This window comes from Schistocerca cancellata, chromosome 4 (assembly GCF_023864275.1).
Source record: "Schistocerca cancellata isolate TAMUIC-IGC-003103 chromosome 4, iqSchCanc2.1, whole genome shotgun sequence".
Classification (NCBI taxonomy): domain Eukaryota; kingdom Metazoa; phylum Arthropoda; class Insecta; order Orthoptera; family Acrididae; genus Schistocerca; species Schistocerca cancellata.
This window is the reverse complement of record NC_064629.1, coordinates 661008959-661032038: the sequence shown is the minus strand read 5'-3', so window position 1 is coordinate 661032038 and position 23080 is coordinate 661008959. Positions and strand designations below refer to the sequence as shown.

General features: G+C 38.9%; 1 protein-coding gene across 1 annotated transcript in view; it reads right to left on the bottom strand.

Moving 5' to 3' along the window:
- LOC126183836 (ETS-related transcription factor Elf-1-like) overlaps nucleotides 1–16902 on the bottom strand; it is a 164979-nt gene extending 148077 nt beyond the window's left edge. Inside the window, exon 1 of the mRNA XM_049926097.1 lies at nucleotides 16748–16902. Within this exon, the coding sequence (XP_049782054.1) occupies nucleotides 16748–16861 (114 nt within the window). The 5' untranslated portion in view covers nucleotides 16862–16902. The remainder of the gene's footprint in view (nucleotides 1–16747) is intronic.
- Nucleotides 16903–23080: the final 6178 nt, after the last annotated feature.

The following is a 23080-nucleotide window of genomic DNA, read 5'->3' as shown; positions in this document are numbered from 1 at the left end:
AGGAAATGTCACTGAAATGCGGTTTGAGGATTACAAAGATTACATTATCGTAAATAGTTTTTACCTCAATAACATAATGGAAGTTGCATCAAAAGACTATTTTGATTATTTGTTCTGTATGAATCCTGTGTTTCACTCTCAATGAATTCTATGGGCGATTGCCATTTCAAACAGTTGCAAGTGTAGACAACTACATGAACTCTCCTATTTGGAAATATTACACATCTGTGTGCTACCTAATGAAATGTGACTACACTGCTACTGCAAACTCTTCTGTATCAAGTAATTAGCACTTATTGTTGCCTGTGTAACACGCATCACATTCCATATTACGATGAGACAGTAGGAGCAGTACACTTGTAAGACTGCATTCTGCATTCTAGTCAACTCACTCTTATTTATCACATCTCCTACTATATTCATAAAATATGCATTATATTTTACAATAGTACACATTTTTGTTAATACATAAAATATCTTCTAATCAGTTTAGCATTCGAGGACACCAAGATGCCTCATGAACGTCAAATGAAATTTGAAACAATCTTTTTTTTGTAATTGCTTGTTAGAAGCTGTAAATCAAGATGTGTTAATGGTTTGATGTGGAGAAATTTGTAGGCGGGAAGCTGCTGGATATCCGTCTGGACAGGGATCTACCTGCAATGCTCGAAACATTGGGTTGTATGAATGAAACTGGTGTACAAGCTTGGAAGATGAAGGTAATATTTACTTGCAAGCAGAAGCCAGCCAGGCTTTTGCTTCAGACTGTATGAATAACCTTTCCTTTTTACTCCTACCTTTTACTACTAACACAAAAGTATAAGCGTCTGGCGATCTACTTCGTCTGCATTGTCAGCAACCTTTGTTGAGTAAGAGTGCGAATCTGATTTCGCTGTTTCGTTGGCCGTAAGACGTCCTTTCATTTTATTTGTTCTAAGCGAGCACATGTGACTCGTCAGTTAAAGATGAAAGAACGGTATGTGCAGAAAGTATAGTAGTGATTTTAAGCACGGCTTCAGAATCGAGTCCTGAATTATTAGAGAAGTCACAACTTCCAGGTGCAAAAACAAGGAAACAGGAATCACTTCCTTGTCTACAGCAAGTTCATATCACAGGCCACCATCCTTGAAGAAAGTAAAGTGTCTGCCAGAAACAGGTGAGACGAAGGTACGACCGAATTGCACAGGCTGGTGCTACTGGAGCAACTGAAATTGACAAGGATGCAAGTAGCAAAAGAAGCTATGGTAATGAATGTCCTTAATGCAAAGATGAATTATGAAAACATTGCTGAAGAGGAGGAAAATGAGAATAGCATTGTGTTAAAAATAGCTTGTTGTAGAGGATGAGCAGTTTTGTATGTTTTCGTAAATAAAATAATTCCAAATCCGGCATTACCATGGTATTAGTGCTGCAGTCTTTAGTCTTTTTTCATGTCCTATCATAAAAATATCCCTCTCAGTTACAGGCTCCTCTTCATTATCGCCATTGTCGTGAAAATCCTTTGCAGTATCTTCAAAATCTTTATCCTGTAGATATTTTGCATCGTTATGCAGTATAAAGCAGCAAATTATAATTACTGGAACATTTCACAATGAAACTCTAGACACAAACTGCAAAATAGGAAACCGCCTCTTCAGCTGTTTTTACAACGCTCTGTCTCGACTTTATCATTTTTTAAAAGCTTGTTGAATGATTTGTGACTCTCCTCTGTGGGACTGCGATAGGGCGATCATCAGCCTTCATCACCCAAAACAACAGTGTTTTTACATTCAATTAGCACTTCCCTACACTTGAACTTCTCCATATTCTATGTCATGTGCTGACGGGGGCTAGCTAGCCTCAATGACAGTGAGTTGTCCCATTAAGTGCACGCAGCCTGCACATTTGTACTAGCATAAACATTGCCATTCATATATTCATCGCCATACTGCATAGATTTCGGAATTCACACGGGCGTAATCAAGTATGCCTATATCACTTGGAATTCCAAATTTTTCTAGTACCTCGTTTTTTGCCACAATCACCCTATGTGCTGATCACAGAAATTTTATCCACAAGTCAGTTTTTCCTTTATCCTCTTAGAAGCTATTCTCTGTGTTTTACTCACTGTAGTTTGATGAATCCCCATTTCTTTTGCTGTGGCGGACTGGAATCCTTGACCAGTTGCAATAAAGGACGAAGATATTCATCCACAGCTATGACGACAGTGCTCCACCTCTTCTTTCCGTGTCTGGCAGAAAATGATTCGCAATCTATTTGACATTTCCTTCGTTGAAACGATATGGAGTTTTATAATACTCTCCTAGTGAATATAGACGTGGTCTGTACCCTTACTAACAGTTGCGCCATATCTGCATTCTGCAAACGTCAGTCAAGTACTGAGTAGCCTTCAATTTTAGAATGATGCTATTGCATCCAAATCAAGTCCGAGCCTTTCTTTATTCATTCAGTTTATCTAATGTCGAAACCAGAGCTCAAGGCAAAGGAAAATCTTCCCCCGTTTGGTCCCCATGAGCTCTTGCTTCACATTTTATTCATAAATTCAGAAGCTTATGCTTCGAAATTAGAAGGAAAAGCGTTTGCTTCACTTTATTCATACGGCCCATTGCATCCACCTCGAACTTCATTGATGATGAGTCTCCAAATATAACTGTTTACTAACGAAGTGTTAGTAATTGTAAATATCAAGAAACAGAATATGAAACTAGTAATTGTATCTGTACAAAGGACGTGTTGTTGTTCACGCTAACTTTATCTCATCCATGCAAACTGAATTTGATAGCATATGTTATTCAGATATTCTTTTCCTCAGATCACGACAATTTATGACAAGGTTATTACACCAACTTCCGTATCATATGAATCCCACACCACTGAAAATTATATTTGCGATGGGGTAATTAATTGGGGCGAGTTTTTTACCTTGAAACACCCTTCAGATTTTCGTCTCTAGCCAGCCATATAATAGAAGTTTCACATATTTTCTTATTCCATTTTTAAATGATTATATTGACTTTACGTGTGATGCAATCCTTTTTAAATTGCAGAAGTTACTACAAAAAAGCTAGGTTTGCCCAAATGTGAAATTCTTTACCAAGGTACAACATGATCAAGTGCTCGTATCTAGGAATAGATATTCTATTCAAATTTGGAAGATCTGCAGTCGAGAAAATCTTGTCAATACCGTTTTTAATACTCTGTTTTATATTATTAATTTTTTACTTTATTTACGTCCTAGATTTTGGACAAACTTTCATTAATTTAAACATTATTACGTCGAATATTATTTGCTAGGGTCATTTTTATAATGTTTGCTCAAGCATACTTGACAACAGAGAAAATTCTTTAAAGGGCATTTTACTTAATTTCCTTTTGTTAAGTGGGATATGTTTAACATATAATACAATGCAATACGGTACAAAACACTTACTGCAATTTGACACTTTTGCACTCTTATTCTTACAATACTTGTATATACATATTTTCTAGAAGAGAGCTTCCTGGCGTCAGAGGTACAGTATATTTGCAAAATTTAGTTTGCATGATACTGTGATACTGAGTAAAAACAGTTTACTAGATGATATTGAGTTACAAATTTCATAACAGAAATTCTTAACATGAGCATTTCACATATTTTTCTTTTGTTAAGTACGATATGTTCAGCATAATACATTGCAATACAATACTCTTAATGCAATTTGGCACTTTTACACTCTCATTTTACACTACATGTATGTACATATTTTCCAGGCGAAAGATTCTTGGTGTCAGATGTGCAGTGTATTTACAAATTCAGTTTTAAAGATACTGTTATACTGAATAAAAACAGTTTTCCAGAAGATACAAACTTACACACATTTAAAGATACGTATTTTGTTAACTGCCTTTAAGTGACTTGGCAGACTATTAAACAATTGTGATCCTGAGTGATATACACCTTTCTTGCACAGCGTGGTATAACAATGATTTCTGTGTATATCGCTACTTGATCTTGTATGGTATTCATGTACAGTTTTATTTTCAATAAACATGTTTTCCTTTTTTATCATGCATCTTTTTACATACATGACACCCTCGATTGTATAGATAGGATCTTAAGTTCTATAAAGGATGGTTTACATGATTTTCCGCTGTTTGCGTTTTTCATTATCCTCACAGTCTTTTTTTGTTTTCAGACAGTTGTTATGCTGCAAGGGGAATTTCCCCGGAATAGGATGCCATATCTCAACAGGGAACGTATGCGCGCATAATACACTACACTAACAGTTTCATCACTTGTGTTGTTCCATATAATTCTCATTGCATAGGTCATTTTGGATAGCTTAGAATTTAAGGATGTAATGTAGGAATTCCATTTACGATTGTCTTGTAAGTAAATGTCAAGAAACTTTGTTTCAGTGAAAATATTAATTTTTTGGTTTTCTGTGGAAAATAATGTGAAATAAGAAGAGAAAGAGACCTCAAATTGAGCCTTGTGGTACACCATGGGTTAATGGAAGGTTTTGAGTGATAGGCGTGAAGTTCATTTTCTTCCATATATTTGATCTCTGTTATCTGAGAGTGATTTTCTAAGCAGGATTTCAGCCATTCGCTCGGCAGCCCTTTTACACCATATCACTCTGACTTTCTTAGAAGAATTTCATGAGCTACTAAATCAAAGGCTTTGGTTAAATCTAGGAAAGTCTCTCAAACATTTCTGCGATTATGCACGGCATTTACAATACGATTTATGAGGGCGAAAGTGGCTGTTTACATACTGCGTTGTGGCCTGAAGCCATGCTGACATCCTGAGATACTATTATTTTTGTTGATAAGTCGGTTACTTGTGACGGAACTAATTTTTCAATGATTTTTGAAAAATCTGACCGGAGTGATACACACCTACAGTTGACCATCTGCCACCGATCACACTTTTTGGAAATGGATATAACTTTTGTAGTTTTTAGCAGATGTGGGAAGATACCACTTGACAGTGAAGAATTACAGATATCAAGCAAGGGTGTAAGTATCTGTTCCTCCGATATCTTTATAATATAGTCTGGCACATCATCAGCTTCGGATGAATATTTATTTTTTAATAACTTAATGGTGCCTAACAGTTCTTCCCCGCTGACTTGTCGAAGGAATATGGATGTGTTGTTTACACCTATTTCAGAAATTTCCACCAATATTTTGTTTAATGTTTTTCCCATTTGTACCTTCACTAACTCACTAGCAATTATGATATAGCAAGTATTGTAGTGGTTAGCAACTAATTTTGAATCAGTGATCTCGTTGCCAGCCTGTGTCAGTGCAATATTTTTGTGTGTTGTCACCTTCCCCGTAAGTCTCTGTACCGCATTCCACATAGTCCTAGTTTTGTTTGTTGACTCCATAATAAATTTGTCGCTTTCTCTTAATTTTTCTTCCTTTATGACATGACTCAGAATTAACTTGTATTTTTTGAGGTAGTGATTAAATTCATGGCTGCTACCTGTTTTTGATAGCTCAAAACTTCTTGTTTTCTTTTACATGGTACTCTGATCTCTGATGTGATCCATGTTTGGGAACTTCTGGAGCCTTTACAAATTATTTCTCTACTATACACCAGTAATTAGTAAGTGAAATTTAATTAAGGAGTATTATCAAAAACTAGTAACAAGTTAAAAAAAATTGAGATAAAAGCTACTGGCAGCTAACACAATTTTTCATTTTCAAGACAGGGAAATCTGTTACGACATTAAAGAAACTCAGTTCATTTGCAGATATCACGAGTTCCGTGATAGAAGACCTTCTACCATTTCAAGATTGAGGAAGTGTAGCGTAACTGTCCACACTTTTTAAAAATATACAGAATTTTACTCACAATAAAGGTATGTAACTGAAGAATTAACAATATCCTCAAAACAGATATATATATTGTACAGTGCTTAAATATACAGAACTCTTTATATGTTATAAAATCTGCACAAAACACAAACTCATGTCTCACAAGAAGAAAAACAGCAGAAAACGCCAGAAACTGCTTATGTCGGTCTGTAGTGCACACCCCTTCATGTGATTATAAAAATGAACACTAAATTTAATCACTGACCACGAAACACCATGTGTTCCTAGGTACATTATCCTCCAGAAACAACAATCTCCCTACACAGCAATCTCTAGAAAATTAGCAAAGCTGAAAAAAGTAATGTAAACGTGAAGAACGTTAAGACAATTACTGAATAAATTATGACAAGTATACCTCACATCTCGAAAATCTGTGAAACGTCGAGGTTTTATGCAACTTGAGTTAGAGTAGACCTCACGCCAAGCTATGTTCAATTTAATATTAAGAAGTAATAAATATAACACAGCCCCTTTGTGTTAAAAGAAAGGAAATATTACTCTCCACTGTCCTTCTAAAGTATCTATTTACTACTCATAAAGAGTGAAATTTCGGGTAATTAGTGAAAAATGTCGAATATTTAACCATATTTTACAAAATCGTGTGGATCGGTGAGTCGTCAGTAATCTAGCAGAAACTGTCTGATCCGATTTAAAATTCGCTTTTGTGATATTCCCAATTTTTTGAGATACTTGCAGTGTCAACCAATCGCATCTTTCGTACAGTGTGATGTTAAGAATCTGTTTCTGTTGGTGTGTTTACATTCAGCAAGTAAAAGACATTTTTCTTCATTATTTTGTGACGTACAAGAAACAAATCTGAGAACCTATCTGCTCGAAGATCACAAATTTCAGCCCCAACCTGGAACTTCATGTGTGGCAGAAAAGTAAATATCAATTCAACTGTATTGGAGAGCAAAATTATCAAAACTAAGTAACAAAGATTGTGTGTGTGTGTGTGTGTGTGTGTGTGTGTGTGTGTGTGTATCGTGGTATCGTTACTTGATATCTTTTCATTTGAGAACATATGATTCCTATATTGTTTGATTTTTGTACCCCAGTAACTAGCATTGTCCGAAAGACTATGGGAAATAAAGTGGCAGAGGTTTGAACAAACTGTCTGTGCATATGATTAGGTTTTTAAAGGAAATATGCCTGACAGAGAAATAAATCATCATACTAAACTTAATTCCGTTCATCATATTTACTTTAAACACCAGATGTGTATTTAATGAAATTTGACATAATCACAGTGTAGGACAAACTGACCTCATGTATAAACTTGTACAATGTAAAACGGCCTTTGGTCGCAACTTTTTTTATTATTCTAAAAAATACCGTTAAACATTGTTTATAGTCTCCAAAAGTTTTGTTCACTTTTATTATTTTATCGAGACAAATTCTGAATATCTACCTTTTTCCTCTTCTGCGATTGCTTATAACTGAGAAAGACTCCGCCAAAAAAGCATTGACTGAAATGTTATTTCAATTTATTTGTTATCAGAGTGCGAAAATACCACAACTTGCAAATGTGAAAAACACATCTCTTATAACATTTACTTAATAACGTCGATAAGTGTTTCCTTTCTTATTGTTTGTTTGAACCTAAATTTTATTTGAATAATAGCGCTTTTTTTTCAATCAGACTGTATATTTGTTAAGATCACTTCTTAGCTACACAACTAGTTTCGGATTAAAAAGCACCAACTATCTGTCAAAAATTCGTGAAAAGTATAATTTGTGAATCATTGTTGCCATTATCATGCACTGGGTAAATACACAAACTTGAATTTTTAAGCTGAAACTAGTTCAATAAATAAGAAGAGGTCTTACCAAAGATACAGCCACAGTGAAGAAATATAATGTTCATTCAACAAATTTACACGTATAATACTCACTAGCCTAACAGAGAGACGTATCAGTTCTGTATCAGTTTGAAGAAAGGTGGAATATGTAATGAATACTGACTAGGAGCAAGTATAAACAGAATATTTTGTCACGAAATCAAAAACTGTTTCTCCATTTATCGCGAAACTAATATAAATTACCTCTCCTCTCACCCCTAGCTCGGATCCTGGTAGAGATCCTTTTTGTGGATGGTTTTCCATCCAAGACAACGTGAATGACGCTGGTATATCTACTATATAGAATATATTGCTTTGCCTATTTTTGATTACATGTGAATCATACCAGGTCGGGTCGAAAGAGAAAATCAATTTGACTTGCGAATACGCTTGAGGATTTTCAGTTGTCTATTCATTCATTCTGAGACTGTAACAAAGATTCAGTGATCATAAACGAGTAACGTCGGAATTAAGGCGATACTATTCTTACGAAAGTCTCGCCGCTAAATATATAGTATTACTGTTTATAAAAGTCCCTGGAACTATTTTTCAGTACACATTATGTGTCTCATTTAAGAACAACCTGGTGGAGAAAACACTATCTCACTTTACTTTGACATTATGAGAGTGATATGGGAGCAGAAGTAAATATATTTGGTAACAGAATCGGAGTGTAGGCACGGAAGAACGCCATGAACAAGCTAAATATCTTACTGATTCAAAAAGCCACCGTAATAAGTTGATATTATCCAAAAACTATTGAAAGTGTCGTAATTCCTATGTTACGTTTGTTTTCAGGTTATCCCATTTGTGATGAGTTGATTGATCCGGTATACACGAATCGCATAAAGTACTGATAGATTAACTGCGAAAGTTTATTTGGTGTCGATGCCTCGGAGTACATTGACACCTCCTGAAGGACTAGATAATAACTACTTAAGTACGAGTAGTAGTCTTCGGAAAGCTGAAAGAAATATTGTTTAAAGTCCTTATCTTCGCCTTTGTCTTTATGTGTATCAATTTATTCATATATTTGCCATTCCCTCTATCACTGCATACGTAGATTTGGTATTATCTTTCAGCCCTGTACGCAACCTTTGTTATTGAAATTGGGTGATTATAAACGAGTTAATACGCACTTCACCAAGAATCTATTCGTTCGTGTGTTGAGATTCTCTTTATTCTGTGGTTTCCCACTTCAATCTACTTATAACATTTTACGTGGTACTTTTTGTACTACGTTAAAATATCTATTTTATTACTACAGTAACTTAGTGCCCAAATTTCAGCATGTTGGAAATCTACACTCATGTATGTTTCATGAAAAAGTTTTCCCTCGCCAATTTTGTATTTATAACGTGTGTCATTACACTAGTCCATCTCTCAAGGAATGAGAGGGCAAAAATCGTGTATGTGTCTGGGGCGTTCCTCAGAAAAAGGAAGAAAACGAATGAAATAAGAAAGAACGATTCGTTCTTTAGGTATGTTTGTATAAAGCTCGGAAGATGGAAGTTTGAAACGGTGAGAAATTGCGAAAATCGGGATATGTTTGAAGATGACAAATTTAATACAGCAAGATTTGATAAAATACTACAAAAAGTTAAAATCTTAATTAAATGAACCAATAGAGGTAAGGGAACCTGTATAAATAAATAAAATGGTAGCAGAACAAAGTGACTATAGGCCAAAAACAAAAAATATATAAATAAATAAAAGTTGGTATACAAGAATGGGGTGCTATATTAGTATCATCATTGAATGCTTCGCGGATGAATTATGTATCAAGTATCACGAAGCTACGAAAGGACGAAGCAATGTGTAATTTTAATCACTGAAATTGTTTCTGCAACAATCTAACGATCATGTAATGTTATTAGAAAACTTTTTATTCTGTTTTACCCAATTTTACGTGCGTGACTACCTCATACTAGATTAACACAAAGTAATGTGTAATGCAATCATTCCCGTACTGTCATTCGGTATTTGTGAAGCAACACAGTTACAATATCTAAGATTTCTATTCTCCTTGTACTAGAAATATATAGTGTCACTTACGAGTTTTTTGCGTTTTTACCGACTAATAACATTTAGTGTCCTCGCTAGGAACCCAGCATAGTTTCAAGTTTCCTCTATGCTACTTCGTTGGATTCATCTCATTTGTGTATCTATTAACGTCAGAGAAGAACTTAAAGAAAATTCGCTTCACGATAGTCTTCAGAAATGCACTGTAAATTTTTGAGAATCTTAATACAGAGAAACATATTCCGAATACCACAACAGCTGTAGGTATCAAAGAAACTCGTTACTTGTTTTTTGTACTAGTAAATAATTCAGTAATTTAAGTAAGAAAGATCGGTCTCAGTTATTAACTGGAGTTCATGCACCATGTAATAAGGTAGATACCTTAACCTTTACTCATCAATAACCATTTCTTTGCTCAATATCTTACCTGCTCCCAAAACTAAACATGTATGTGTAATTAGGTTCTCATCGAGTGAAATATCGAAGTCTGAAGTGCCTCCTCATCAGAAGAGCAATAGCTTTATCTTGAAAGAGCTGTCAGCAGTCATTTTGCAGTAAACGCGTTTTCATAACACGTAACCAAATATTTCCTACTGCGTTTACTTTATCCTGGGACTAAAAGTATACTTCCTTATATGGTTAATAGTGAACCATATATGTTTTTCTATGAGTATATCTCTCTGATCCACACTCCTTATTTCCTATTGTCTTCCTTTCACTACTATCAGAGGGAGACAATACTTTGTAATATTTACCAATGATAGGAGAAAATTTTATTTTCTGAGATGATAATTGTAGTATTCTGATAATAAACACAGTCTATAGAATAAAAGTCAAGGCTCTGTCTGACAAACGCCTAAAAACGTATATAGTACATTCAATTCGTCCAGGTCGGTTCAGCTCCTGTTCACCACAGCTTGCGGTTTTGAAATGGACCCAAGCGCTACTCCGATTATGCAGAACAATTTTCGTTTTTAGGCTGCACACTGACGCTAGAGATATACTAATATCGCTAAACAATATCTATCTTGACTCTAGAACTTAAATGTACCTGATATACTCTTTCATTTCAGCCGCTTATTCCTTTCTTGTTTAATAATCTTATAACTCTACCTATAAAAAACAGAATGAGTTTCAATGTTCTACTGTTAAGCCAGGTGATAAGATATGTGGTTAACACTCCAAGGAAACGACCTCTAAGGATAACTAGAGTAGCTCATACACCGAGAATTGACTACAGACCATGAGTGCTGCTTGGAGAAAATTGCTTCACAACTTTAATTTTTACTAGAATGAAGCTAAAACGATGCTGCTAGAACTATTAAGTGTGCAAAAAATACAACTCTTTTAGACGGAAGTAAGTAAACTTCTAAATTTGTTAATAAGTAAGTACTATGTGCTCATGAGAGAGGAAGTGAAACTGTTTTCTAACTGCTTGCCAACCACTCAATCGCAGTCACTGTCTCCGAATTTCGTCGTATATTTCACATAACTGAATCACAAGTATTTTTAATGTACTTAACAAAGTTGAGGAACAACCTGTAAATAGGAAGTCTTAATTTATTATGCGGGCTATCCATCACTCAAATATGAAAGGAAAAACGGATTCAAGTTTTCACAAAATTTATTCTTTTTACTGTTATTAAACACTGCTCGCACATAATCATCCTACTTTTTCCCTATGACTAGCTTGTGAGGGTAATGAGTGATGTCAGCCTCTTTCTCGAAGCTGATTTTCCTGTCTGTTTCAGGGAACTCATGCGTACACGATGAAACAGCTGGTAGAACGAAAAGATTTTCTAAGATTTATTTTCTCAGGCCATAAAATGTAAAAGAAATCCATTGTGAAGTGATGATGGGAGAATGTAGCTCGTGGTTCACAACAGAACTCTTCATTTCTCTTCCGATCTTGGAATAAGAGCTACAGAGAATTTTCACATTGGCAAAAACGGTGTAGACTTATTGTTCCTATATCCGTTTTTTGCGTTGCTTTGTTTGAAATCCCATCTCCAAGAAATACGTGGAAGATGAAGAGTCTTACTTAAAAACGGTGCAAATTATCGGCCGAGTCCACCTCTAGAATGCACACGGGAACGACTAATAGCTACTTCGACTAACCACCAGGATATACATCCCTCGTCTGAAAGTGTTGAATTCGAAACTAAGCTTATAGGTGCCATTTTTTCTCTTACAGTCAGACATCAAGAACATTACCATTTCGAAATATACTGCTGCAGTTGTATCCGTACAAAGCCTAAAACTCCACATGTAACCCAGTTATGCACTTTTTATTCGAAGGTGTTATTTGGCGATGTCCTGTTTCTTGTATTTCGGTTACTATCCGGAGCAGAAAACTTGCCTGTTTTGGAGAATTCATTGGGCTCACAGTTAAATGGTGGACTGCAGTAATGCAAATATTTCGCTCGTAAATGATACAGATATTAAAATACAGACTCCAGAATTTCGGAAACATTTCTTTACCAATAAATTATAGTAGGTATATGGGGGCAGCTGATTCCATGGTCCAGATTTTTCTTGCCTTTCGAAACTGAAAATTAATTTTGTGCGTTTTTATCGAATGTGCACGCATACATGTGACAAGACGATGTCAGCCTAGGTGTATACACACATAAGAATGCAGTGAAACCTCTGTCCACTGAAAAGGTGTTGAATAGCACTCCTTCAAAGCTGTGTTGCTCCTAGAAGCTACAGACACAGAAGACTATATGCATAAAACAGGTAGAAACTAAGTAAGTAAAAAGTCCACTTATCAGAAACATTCTGTTGTACACTAAACGGGCACATTTATTATCAGTACTTAACTACTATCTACATACTGTAGATTTATTTAGAGGCAACATGTAGCACACACTTCGTTGAAAACTGTTGTGCACGGGATTATTACAGATGTACGAATCTGTTCCGCCATCTCAGCACACTGACTATTATTTACTTTACAGTTCTATATTTTATTCGCCAAATCTAGCATATTCTTAGAGGAAACGATTATACTGGACGCTAATATTTATAATAATGTGGGTTGATTTATTGCACATTCTGGTAATACATAAGAATCTAGCAACAGCTGGAAGTCTTACGAGAGAAGTTGTTGAGAGCATTTCGGCGATATTTCTCTTTGTTTATTCTTTTTTCTATTCGGAAAAAACACAGTCTTTTGCGTAATTATCAGACAGTTACGTCGAAGTTTTACTGACTGAAGCTCATTCTTGAGGAATGTCAGATTATAAAGATGTATTAAAAAAGGTGGCGTCTTTAACAGTGATGAACTCTGTGATACCTAGATAGCATAGTACGCCCGCATCTCGTGGTCGTGCGGTAGCGTTCTCGCTTCCCACGCCCGGGTTCCCGGGTTCGATTCCCAGCGGGGTCAGGGATTTTCTCTGCCTCGTGATGGCTGGGTGTTGTGTGCTGTCCTTAGGTTAGTTAGGTTTAAGTAGTTCTAAGTTCTAGGGGACTTATGACCACAGCAGTTGAGTCCCATAGTGCTCAGAGCCATTTGAACCATTTAGCATTGTACGATCACATATTTTTAATATAATGTCTTACTTTCACATAAGTGGAAACTAGAGTCTAGTAAAGTTCTGTTTCACAAATTTAAGCACTAATAGATGCTATGCACCTTAATTTTGAACCAATATCCGAGCAACATAGTCAACACTACTCAAGATTAGAGTTATAAAAGGAAGTAGGCGTAGACTGCGGTAGCTTTCCTAGTAACTTCGGTTGGTTAAGATCATAACCGCGTTACCTGTACATTAAGTGTGTTGCATACCTATCGTGCTTCATCTCATTTCGATTTCATTGTTTGATATGCTTTCAGTGTCTTACAATAGTCCCCTAGAAACCAGAAGATGTGAACCGTCTAGAAACTGAGTGTGGTTCTATAAAGGATCGTGTCACCTACGAAACATTTCTATTCTACATAGTTATCTTCCTCTCTGTTACTTATAAATAAACAGTATCTATAGCAAAATTGAAATTTTCGTTGTTTAATTCAGGTTTTATTCGAAAACTGTTGATTCCCAGCGTGAAACATTGGGATATTGTAGTAAAAATAAAAATAAAATAATTATAGATTTATATACAGCGCTAGAAAACGCAATTTCCTCAGTAAATGTTAACATTTTAAAAAATGCAAACGAAAAAATATGAAGCATCGCTTCAATACTTCGTTGAGCTTATATAAAACATGCTTCTGTTACTTCTAAACAACGTTTGCACCTATTAATTACAACAGAAAATTCTTGCCTTTGATCATGCTGAAGAACGATCTATTGGGAACAAAATAACACCAATAATCATACAGATTTGTTTTTGTATTTGTGCATGTAAACTGTACTTGCGTCAAATGTAATTGTTTTGTTTACATAGAAGAGCAGAAGTTACGGGAACAGCTAATGTTTTTACTTATAAAATACTATTTATATTCTGTATGGATATAAAATTCACAATTGACTGACACTGAACGATGTCCGGTTCTAATTATGTACAAAACAAACAAACAAAAATAAAGAGAAGCCTTCGGTTGCCATTTCTTCTCTGACACGTTTCTTTCCCTACCACTACTACCGATAATACTACCATTTACTACGTCATTTGTGTACTACAACAAAACTAAGGAGCCGTAGTTTTGGTAGAGTACAACTCTATTCAAGACACTAAAAGTTGACTCTATTAGCTGCATACATATGGGCAACAAAGCACTGTTTAGAAACACGGAACAGAACAAAATTTCACGATACACTCCATAGGATTATGGCACAAAGTAAACGTAGCGAAACACCTGTTGTGAAAGACTAGCCTGTTTTGAGCTTAGTAGTGGAAGCTGGAAACCTAAGATTGAGCACACTGGTGCATTTGAATGGTTTCAAGATTAGCATTAGATTACTAAACCCTCTTAAAATGTAAAATTGCGCATGGTACCAATTCGCAATTCCGGCCAGTCTTGTATTGTCAGTATAGGGCGTAAAACAAGACATTTTGTACTTATTTTACATGTGACATATCACTGAAGACCTTCGAGCTATAACTAACAAGTGCGTAAACTATAAATTATGACTCCCTTTCAATAAAATATGGAGTAGTAAAATTTACGGTTGGTTTAGTACCAATGTAAAGATTCCCCTCCTTTAGTGTTCTAAGTTTAAAGCATGCATGAAAACGTCACAGCAAACCGCGTTAGGTAAACGTACTCTAAAGAGACACTGTGCCTTAACTCAGACTTGTTTCAGACGAAGGTTATTTTTCTTAGGAGTTATCCTGCTTGTTCGACTGGTTTTACTGAGGGGTGTACGTAGTTTTTAAGAGAGCTTTGTTACTAATGTAGAGGCAATAATCTTAGCCGGCAGTATGGCATTGTGGAGAAAGTTTCTAGTAATACACAGTAGGAGAACAAAATATGTAAATAAATCTCCTGTGCCCATTTGCAATGTGTAAAACATGCTTTAAGGAAATAGAATTACTTCCAAGGTATACTTCAAACATTTTACAATACGCACAGTTTTATCTGCTTTATTCATTCCAGTGCAAAAAAAAAAAAGAAGAAAAAAGAAAAAATGCTTCCCAATCATATTGCACATAGTCCTAACACGTTCTGTTACTTTTATTTCAAAATTGCTAACAGCTGATTTTCCCCCTGAAAACTAGGCAGTACGGTGAAAACCCCTTAAAGGGTGGCGCCCGTAATCTGTATATAATAAAGGAAATGTCGTGACTGACTGACTCATGACTGACCAGCCCAAACCACTAAGGACAGAAACTTAAAATTTGGAGAGGGTGTTAATCTTGTACTCTAAGGCGTCGTTTAAGAAGGAATTTTTCGAAATTCCACCCCTAAGAGGGAGAAATAGGGGATGACTGTTTTTTGAGAAACGTCGCTATTATGGCAATTTTTAAACTAGACCTACGAAAATTGGTATTTGATTTCTCGCTCAGAAATAAAGAAATACGTGTTTCAGAATTATTGGAACCTTAATCATTAAGTGTGTAAAATAGTGGGTAATTTTTTTAAATAAACCACAATTAAAGAACAACTAAGCATTTTAAAGCTACACCTAGAAAAACTGTTATCTGACTTTTCGGTTAGAAATAAAAAATGATTTTTCCATTGTTTTTGGAAACTCAGGCCCTAATAGAGTGAACTAGGGGATGATAATTTTTATGAGATTATTTCATTATGAAAACACTTTCAAACCTAAATCTATGAAAAATTGTAGTTAGTCTCTCTGTTATAAATAGAAATGAAATACGTGCCTCACTGTTTTTTGGAAATTCAGCCCCTAAGGAGATGAAATAAGGGGTGAACATTTTTAAGAAAATATTTCGTTACATTAAAAGTTAATAGAACTAAATCTATGAAAATTTGTATTTCAGTTCTCGGTTAGATATAAAGAAATACCTGTTAGGAGATGAAAGTTCCTATAGAAATATCGCCATAAGAAGGCAAAAGTGACGATTAACGAAAACCTTGAATTCCTGCTACCATAATCGCTTTTTGGTCAGAAGTAAATTGGGCAAAGACTATTCTTCTACGGCCTTAATTGGAGTGAAATTTTAGAAGGTGTTGCAATTTGTGAGCAACATAAAAATTCGATTATTGAAAAACGAAAAATATCTGCCCAAACCACACAGTCTACGCGAGCGAAGCAGCGGAGTCTAAGCTAGAATGTGATAAATGGATTTCTCCCTCTGCCGTTGTCACTTAATATTCTTGGCGTGTGTGTGGCTAATTTAACTGTCATATTAGCACGTAGGCGCCACAGAGCGGCCAATAGACGTCGCCACGAGCTCTCGCGGAGCTGATATCCTCGGTAAATACGGACAAACAGGCATACTCGGCCCATAACATAGTTATTTGCACACGAACGCGTTCTTCGTATTGCTGTGCCACTATCTTCACTGTACAGCAATACTGACGCACGACTCGCGTGGAGGAACGGCGGTGTCGCGGCGGCCGCCCTAAGGTTTGCAGCAAATGCGCGGAAGTGGAGTCAAACCTGGTGGTATCCGGAAGCGTGCGAGAGCATTCCGCCGCAGGCCCGGCGCGCCGGGCTCTTGTGGCGCGGCGGGCGCGGGCCGGGCTCGGCTGGCGCGCTGCGTTCGTCGGACATGGAGGAGTCCAGCGGGGTACTCGCTACTGGCCGCGGGCAGCAGGGCGACGCCGTGCGACTGGCAGCGCACTCGCGCTGACGGGCCAGCGTGGGGGAAACAGATTTGACGCGTGCTAACGGAAGCGCTCAATTGCGGCGTGCGACTCACCCGGCAGCAGCGCGCGGACCGCCACCACTGCGCGCACGCAGCAACCGCCGCCCCTTTTGTATCTCGGCGCCACTCACCCAGCGCACCCCACTGTCCGCCTCCCTGCTCAGCGCCGCCATTTTGTCAAAGGGTTGATGCTCTCTTCGTAATGATTACAATAACGTAAGCTACAACTTGCTAGATCTACATCTACAAGGATACTCTGCAAATCACATTTAAGTGCCTAGCAGAGGGTTCATCGAACCACCTTCACAATTCTCTATTATTCCAATCTCGTATAGCGCGCGGAAAGAATGAACATCGACAGGGTGTTACAAAAAGGTACGGCCAAACTTTCAGGAAACATTCCTCACACACAAATAAAGAAAAGATGTTATATGGACATGTGTGCGGAAACGCTTAATTTCCATGTTAGAGTTCGTTTTAGTTTCGTCAGTATGTATTGTTCTTCCTCGATTCACCGCCAGTTGGCCCAATTGAAGGAAGGTAATTTTGACTTCGGTGCTTGTGTTGACATGCGACTCATTGCTCTACAGTACTAGCATCAAGCACATCAGTACGTAGCATCAACAGGTTAGTGTTCATCACGAACGTGGTTTTGCAGTCAGTGCAGTGTTTACAAATGCGGAGTTGGCAGATGCCCATTTGATGTATGGATTAGCACGGGGCAATAGCCGTGGCGCGGTACGTTTGTATCGAGACAGATTTCCAGAACGAAGGTGTCCCGACAGGAAGACGTTCGAAGCAATTGATCGGCGTCTTAGGGAGCACGGAACATTCCACCCTATGACTCGCGACTGGGGAAGACCTAGAACGACGAGGACACCTGCAATGGACGAGGCAATTCTCCGTGCAGCTGACGATAACCCTAATGTCAGCATCAGAAAAGTTGCTGCTGTACAAGGTAACGTTGACCACGTCACTGTATGGAGAGTGCTACGGGAGAACCAGTTGTTTCCGTACCATGTACAGCGTTTGCAGGCACTATCAGCAGCTGATTGGCCTCCACGGGTACACTTCTGCGAATGGTTCATCCAAAAATGTGTCAATCCTCATTTCAGTGCAAATGTTCTCTTTACGGATGAGGCCTCATTCCAACGTGATCAAATCGTAAATTTTCACAATCAACATTTGTGGGCTGACGAGAATCCGCACGCAATTGTGCAATCACGTCATCGACACAGATTTTCTGTGAACGTTTGGGCAGGCATTGTTGGTGATGTCTTGATTGGGCCCCATGTTCTTCCACCTACGCTCAATGGAGCACGTTATCATGATTTCATACGGGATACTCTACCTGTGCTGCTAGAACATGTGCCTTTACAAGTACGACACAACATGTGGTTCATGCACGATGGAGCCCCTGCACATTTCAGTCGAAGTGTTCGTACGCTTCTCAACAACAGATTTGCTGACCGATGGATTGGTAGAAGTGGACCAATTCCATGGCCTCCACGCTCTCCTGACCTCAACCCTCTTGACTTTCATTTATGGGGGTATTTGAAAGCTCTTGTCTACGCAACCCCGGTACCAAATGTAGAGACTCTTCGTGGTCGTATTGTGGACGGCTGTGATAGAATACGCCATTCTCCAGGGCTGCATCAGCGCATCAGGGATTCCATGCTACGGAGGGTGGATGCATGTATCCTCGCTAACGGAAGACATTTTGAACATTTCCTGTAACAAAGTGTTTGAAGTCACGCTGGTACGTTTTGTTGCTGTGCGTTTCCATTCCATGATTAATGTGATTTGAAGAGAAGTAATAAAATGAGCTCTGACATGGAAAGTAAGCGTTTCCGGACACATGTCCACATAACATATTTTCTTTCTTTGTGTGTGAGGAATGTTTCCTGAAAGTTTGGCCGTACCTTTTTGTAATACCCTGTATATCTCTCCGTACGAGCTCTGATTTCCCTTATTTTATCGTGGTGAACGTTCCTCCCTATGTAGGTCGGTGTCAACAAAATATTTTCGCATTCGGAGGAGAAAGTTGGCGATTGGAATTTCGTGAGAAGATTCCGTAGCAACGAAAAACTCCTTTCTTTTAATGACTTCCAGCCCAAATCCTGTATCATTTCTGTGACACTCTCTCCCATATTTCGCGATAATACAAAACGTGCTGCCTTTCTTTGAACTTTTTCGATGTACTCCGCCGGTCCTATCTGGAAGAATCCCACACCGTGAAGCAGTATTCTAAAAGAGGATGGACAAGCGTAGTGTAGACAGTCTCCTTAGTAGGTTTGTTACATTTTCTAAGTGTCCTGCCAATAAAACACAGTCTTTGGTTAGTCTTCCCCACAACATTTTCTGCGTGTTCCTTCAAATTTAAGTTATTCGTAATTGTAATACCTACGTATTTAGTTGAATTTACGGCTTTTAGATTAGACTGATTTATCGTGTAACCGAAGTTTAACAAGTTCCTTTTAGCACTCGTGTGGATGATCTCACACTTTTCGTTATTTCAGGTCAACTGCCACTTTTCGCACCATTCAGATATCTTTTCTAAATCATTGTGCAGTTTGTTCTGATCTTCTAATGACTTTATTAGTCGATAAACGACAGCGTCGTCTGCAAACAACCACAGACAGCTGCTCAGATTGTCTCCCAAATCGTTTGTATAGATAAGGAACAGCAAAGGGCCTATAACACTACCTTGGGGAACGCCAGAAATCACTTCTGTTTTACTCGATGACTTTCCGTCAATTAGTACGAACTGTGACCTCTCTGACAGGAAATTACAAATCCAGTCACATAACTGAGACGATATTCTTCCATAAGCACGCAATTTCACTACGAACCGCTTGTGTGGTACAGTGTCAAAAGCCTTCCGGAAATCCAGAAATACGGAATCGATCTGAAATCCCTTGTCAATAGCACTCAACACTTCATGTGAATAAAGAGCTAGTTGTGTTTCACAGGAACGATGTTTTCTAAACTCTTGTTGACTGTGTGTCAATAGACCGTTTTCTTCGAGGTAATTCATAATGTTAGAACACAATATATGTTTCAAAATCCTGCTGTATATCGAAGTTAACAATGTGGGCCTGTAATTTAGTGGATTACTGCTACTACCTTTCCTGAATGCGGGATTAGCCGGTCGGTCTAAGGCGCTGCAGTCATGGACAGTGCGGCTGATCATGCGGAGGATCGAGTTCTCCCTCGGTCATGGGTGTGTGTGTTTGTCTTTAGGATAATTTAGGTTAGGTAGTGTGTAAGCTTAGGGACTGATGACCTTAAATCCCATAAGATTTCACACACACATTTCTTTCTTGAATATTGGTGTGACCTGTGTAACTTTCCAGTCTTTCGGTATGGATCTTTCGTCGAGCGAACGGTTGTATATGATTATTAAGTATGGAGCTAACGCATCAGCATACTCCGAAGGGAACCTAATTGGTATACAGTCTGGACCAGAAGACTTGCTTTTATTAAGTGATTTAAGTTGTTTCACTACTCCGAGGATATTTACGTCTACGTTACTCATGTTGGCAGCTGTTCTCTATTCGAATTCTGGAATATTTACTTCGTCTTCTTTTGTGAAGGCATCTCAGAAGGCTGTGTTTAGTAACACTGCTTTGGCAGCACTGTCTGCGATAGTGTCTCCATTGCTATCGCGCAGAGAAGGCATTGATTGTTTCTTACCGCTAACATACTTCACATACGACCAGAATCTCCTTTGATTTTCTGGCAGACAATGTTTCGTTGTGGAAACTGTTATAAGCATCTCGCATTGAAGTTCGCGCTATATTTCGAGCTTCTGTAGAAGATCGCTAATCTTGGGGATTTTGCATCTGTTTAAATTTAGCATGTCTGTTTCGTTGTCTCTGCAACTGTGTTCTAACCCGTTTCGTGTACCAAGGAGGATCAGCTCTGTCGTTTGTTAATTTATTTGGTATAGATCTCTCAAATGCTGCCGATATTATTTCTTTGAATTTAAGCCACATCTGGTCTACACATACACTCCTGGAAATTGAAATAAGAACACCGTGAATTCATTGTCCCAGGAAGGGGAAACTTTATTGACACATTCCTGGGGTCAGATACATCACATGATCACACTGACAGAATCACAGGCACATAGACACAGGCAACAGAGCATGCACAATGTCGGCACTAGTACAGTGTATATCCACCTTTCGCAGCAATGCAGGCTGCTATTCTCCCATGGAGACGATCGTAGAGATGCTGGATGTAGTCCTGTGGAACGGCTTGCCATGCCATTTCCACCTGGCGCCTCAGTTGGACCAGCGTTCGTGCTGGACGTGCAGACCGCGTGAGACGACGCTTCATCCAGTCCCAAACATGCTCAATGGGGGACAGATCCGGAGATCTTGCTGGCCAGGGTAGTTGACTTACACCTTCTAGAGCACGTTGGGTGGCACGGGATACATGCGGACGTGCATTGTCCTGTTGGAACAGCAAGTTCCCTTGCCGGTCTAGGAATGGTAGAACGATGGGTTCGATGACGGTTTGGATGTACCGTGCACTATTCAGTGTCCCCTCGACGATCACCAGTGGTGTACGGCCAGTGTAGGAGATCGCTCCCCACACCATGATGCCGGGTGTTGGCCCTGTGTGCCTCGGTCGTATGCAGTCCTGATTGTGGCGCTCACCTGCACGGCGCCAAACACGCATACGACCATCATTGGCACCAAGGCAGAAGCGACTCTCATCGCTGAAGACGACACGTCTCCATTCGTCCCTCCATTCACGCCTGTCGCGACACCACTGGAGGCGGGCTGCACGATGTTGGGGCGTGAGCGGAAGACGGCCTAACGGTGTGCGGGACCGTAGCCCAGCTTCATGGAGACGGTTGCGAATGGTCCTCGCCGATACCCCAGGAGCAACAGTGTCCCTAATTTGCTGGGAAGTGGCGGTGCGGTCCCCTACGGCACTGCGTAGGATCCTACGGTCTTGGCGTGCATCCGTGCGTCGCTGCGGTCCGGTCCCAGGTCGACGTGCACGTGGCGACAACATCGATGTACTGTGGAGACCTCACGCCCCACGTGTTGAGCAATTCGGCGGTACGTCCACCCGGCCTCCCGCATGCCCACTATACGCCCTCGCTCAAAGTCCGTCAACTGCACATACGGTTCACGTCCATGCTGTCGCGGCATGCTACTAGTGTTAAAGACTGCGATGGAGCTCCGTATGCCACGGCAAACTGGCTGACACTGACGGCGGCGGTGCACAAATGCTGCGCAGCTAGCCCCATTCGACGGCCAACACCGCGGTTCCTGGTGTGTCCGCTGTGCCGTGCGTGTGATCATTGCTTGTACAGCCCTCTCGCAGTGTCCGGAGCAAGTATGGTGGGTCTGACACACCGGTGTCAATGTGTTCTTTTTTCCATTTCCAGGAGTGTATATTATTAATTTGGAATAAGTGGAGATTGTCTCTCAGGAAGGCGTCAAGTGAATTTTTATCTGCTTCTTTGAATTGGTATATTTTCGCCTATTTTTCGAGGATTTGGAGATTACAATATTCAATCTCGCTACGACAACCCTGTGTTCACTAAATCCCTGAATCGGTTTCGATGCTCGTTATTAACTCAGGATTATTTGTTGCTAAGAGGTCGTGTCAGGGAAATAGATCATGCGATCTACATCTAGGAGAAATATAGGAAGAAATGAATATGAGAAATCAGAGCTCGCACGGAAAGATTGAGCTGTTCATTTTTCCCGTGCGCACTGCGAGAGTGGAACGGTGAAGATATAGCTTCAGGATGGTTCGATGAACCCTCTGCCAGGCGCTTAACTGTGACACTTTTTCCCCATTCTGTTAAGGAAATTAACAATCACTTTACAAAGGCGAAAGTCCTTTTTAAACAAAATAAAAGAATCTGACTTATGGAGGTCGCATCCCACATTCATCAATGTCGTCTAAAATTCCAATCTTTCACAGCCAAATTTTGGATATGAAAACAAGATGTGGTTTAGATGAAGCCGTAACTGAGAATAACACTCACTTGCAAGTGAAGCTTAACTGTTGATTTTTTTGTAGACGCAAAGGAAAATAGACGGGGTAAGACGGGAACGAATGATGGTGGAAATAGTCGATGGCTCCAAATACGT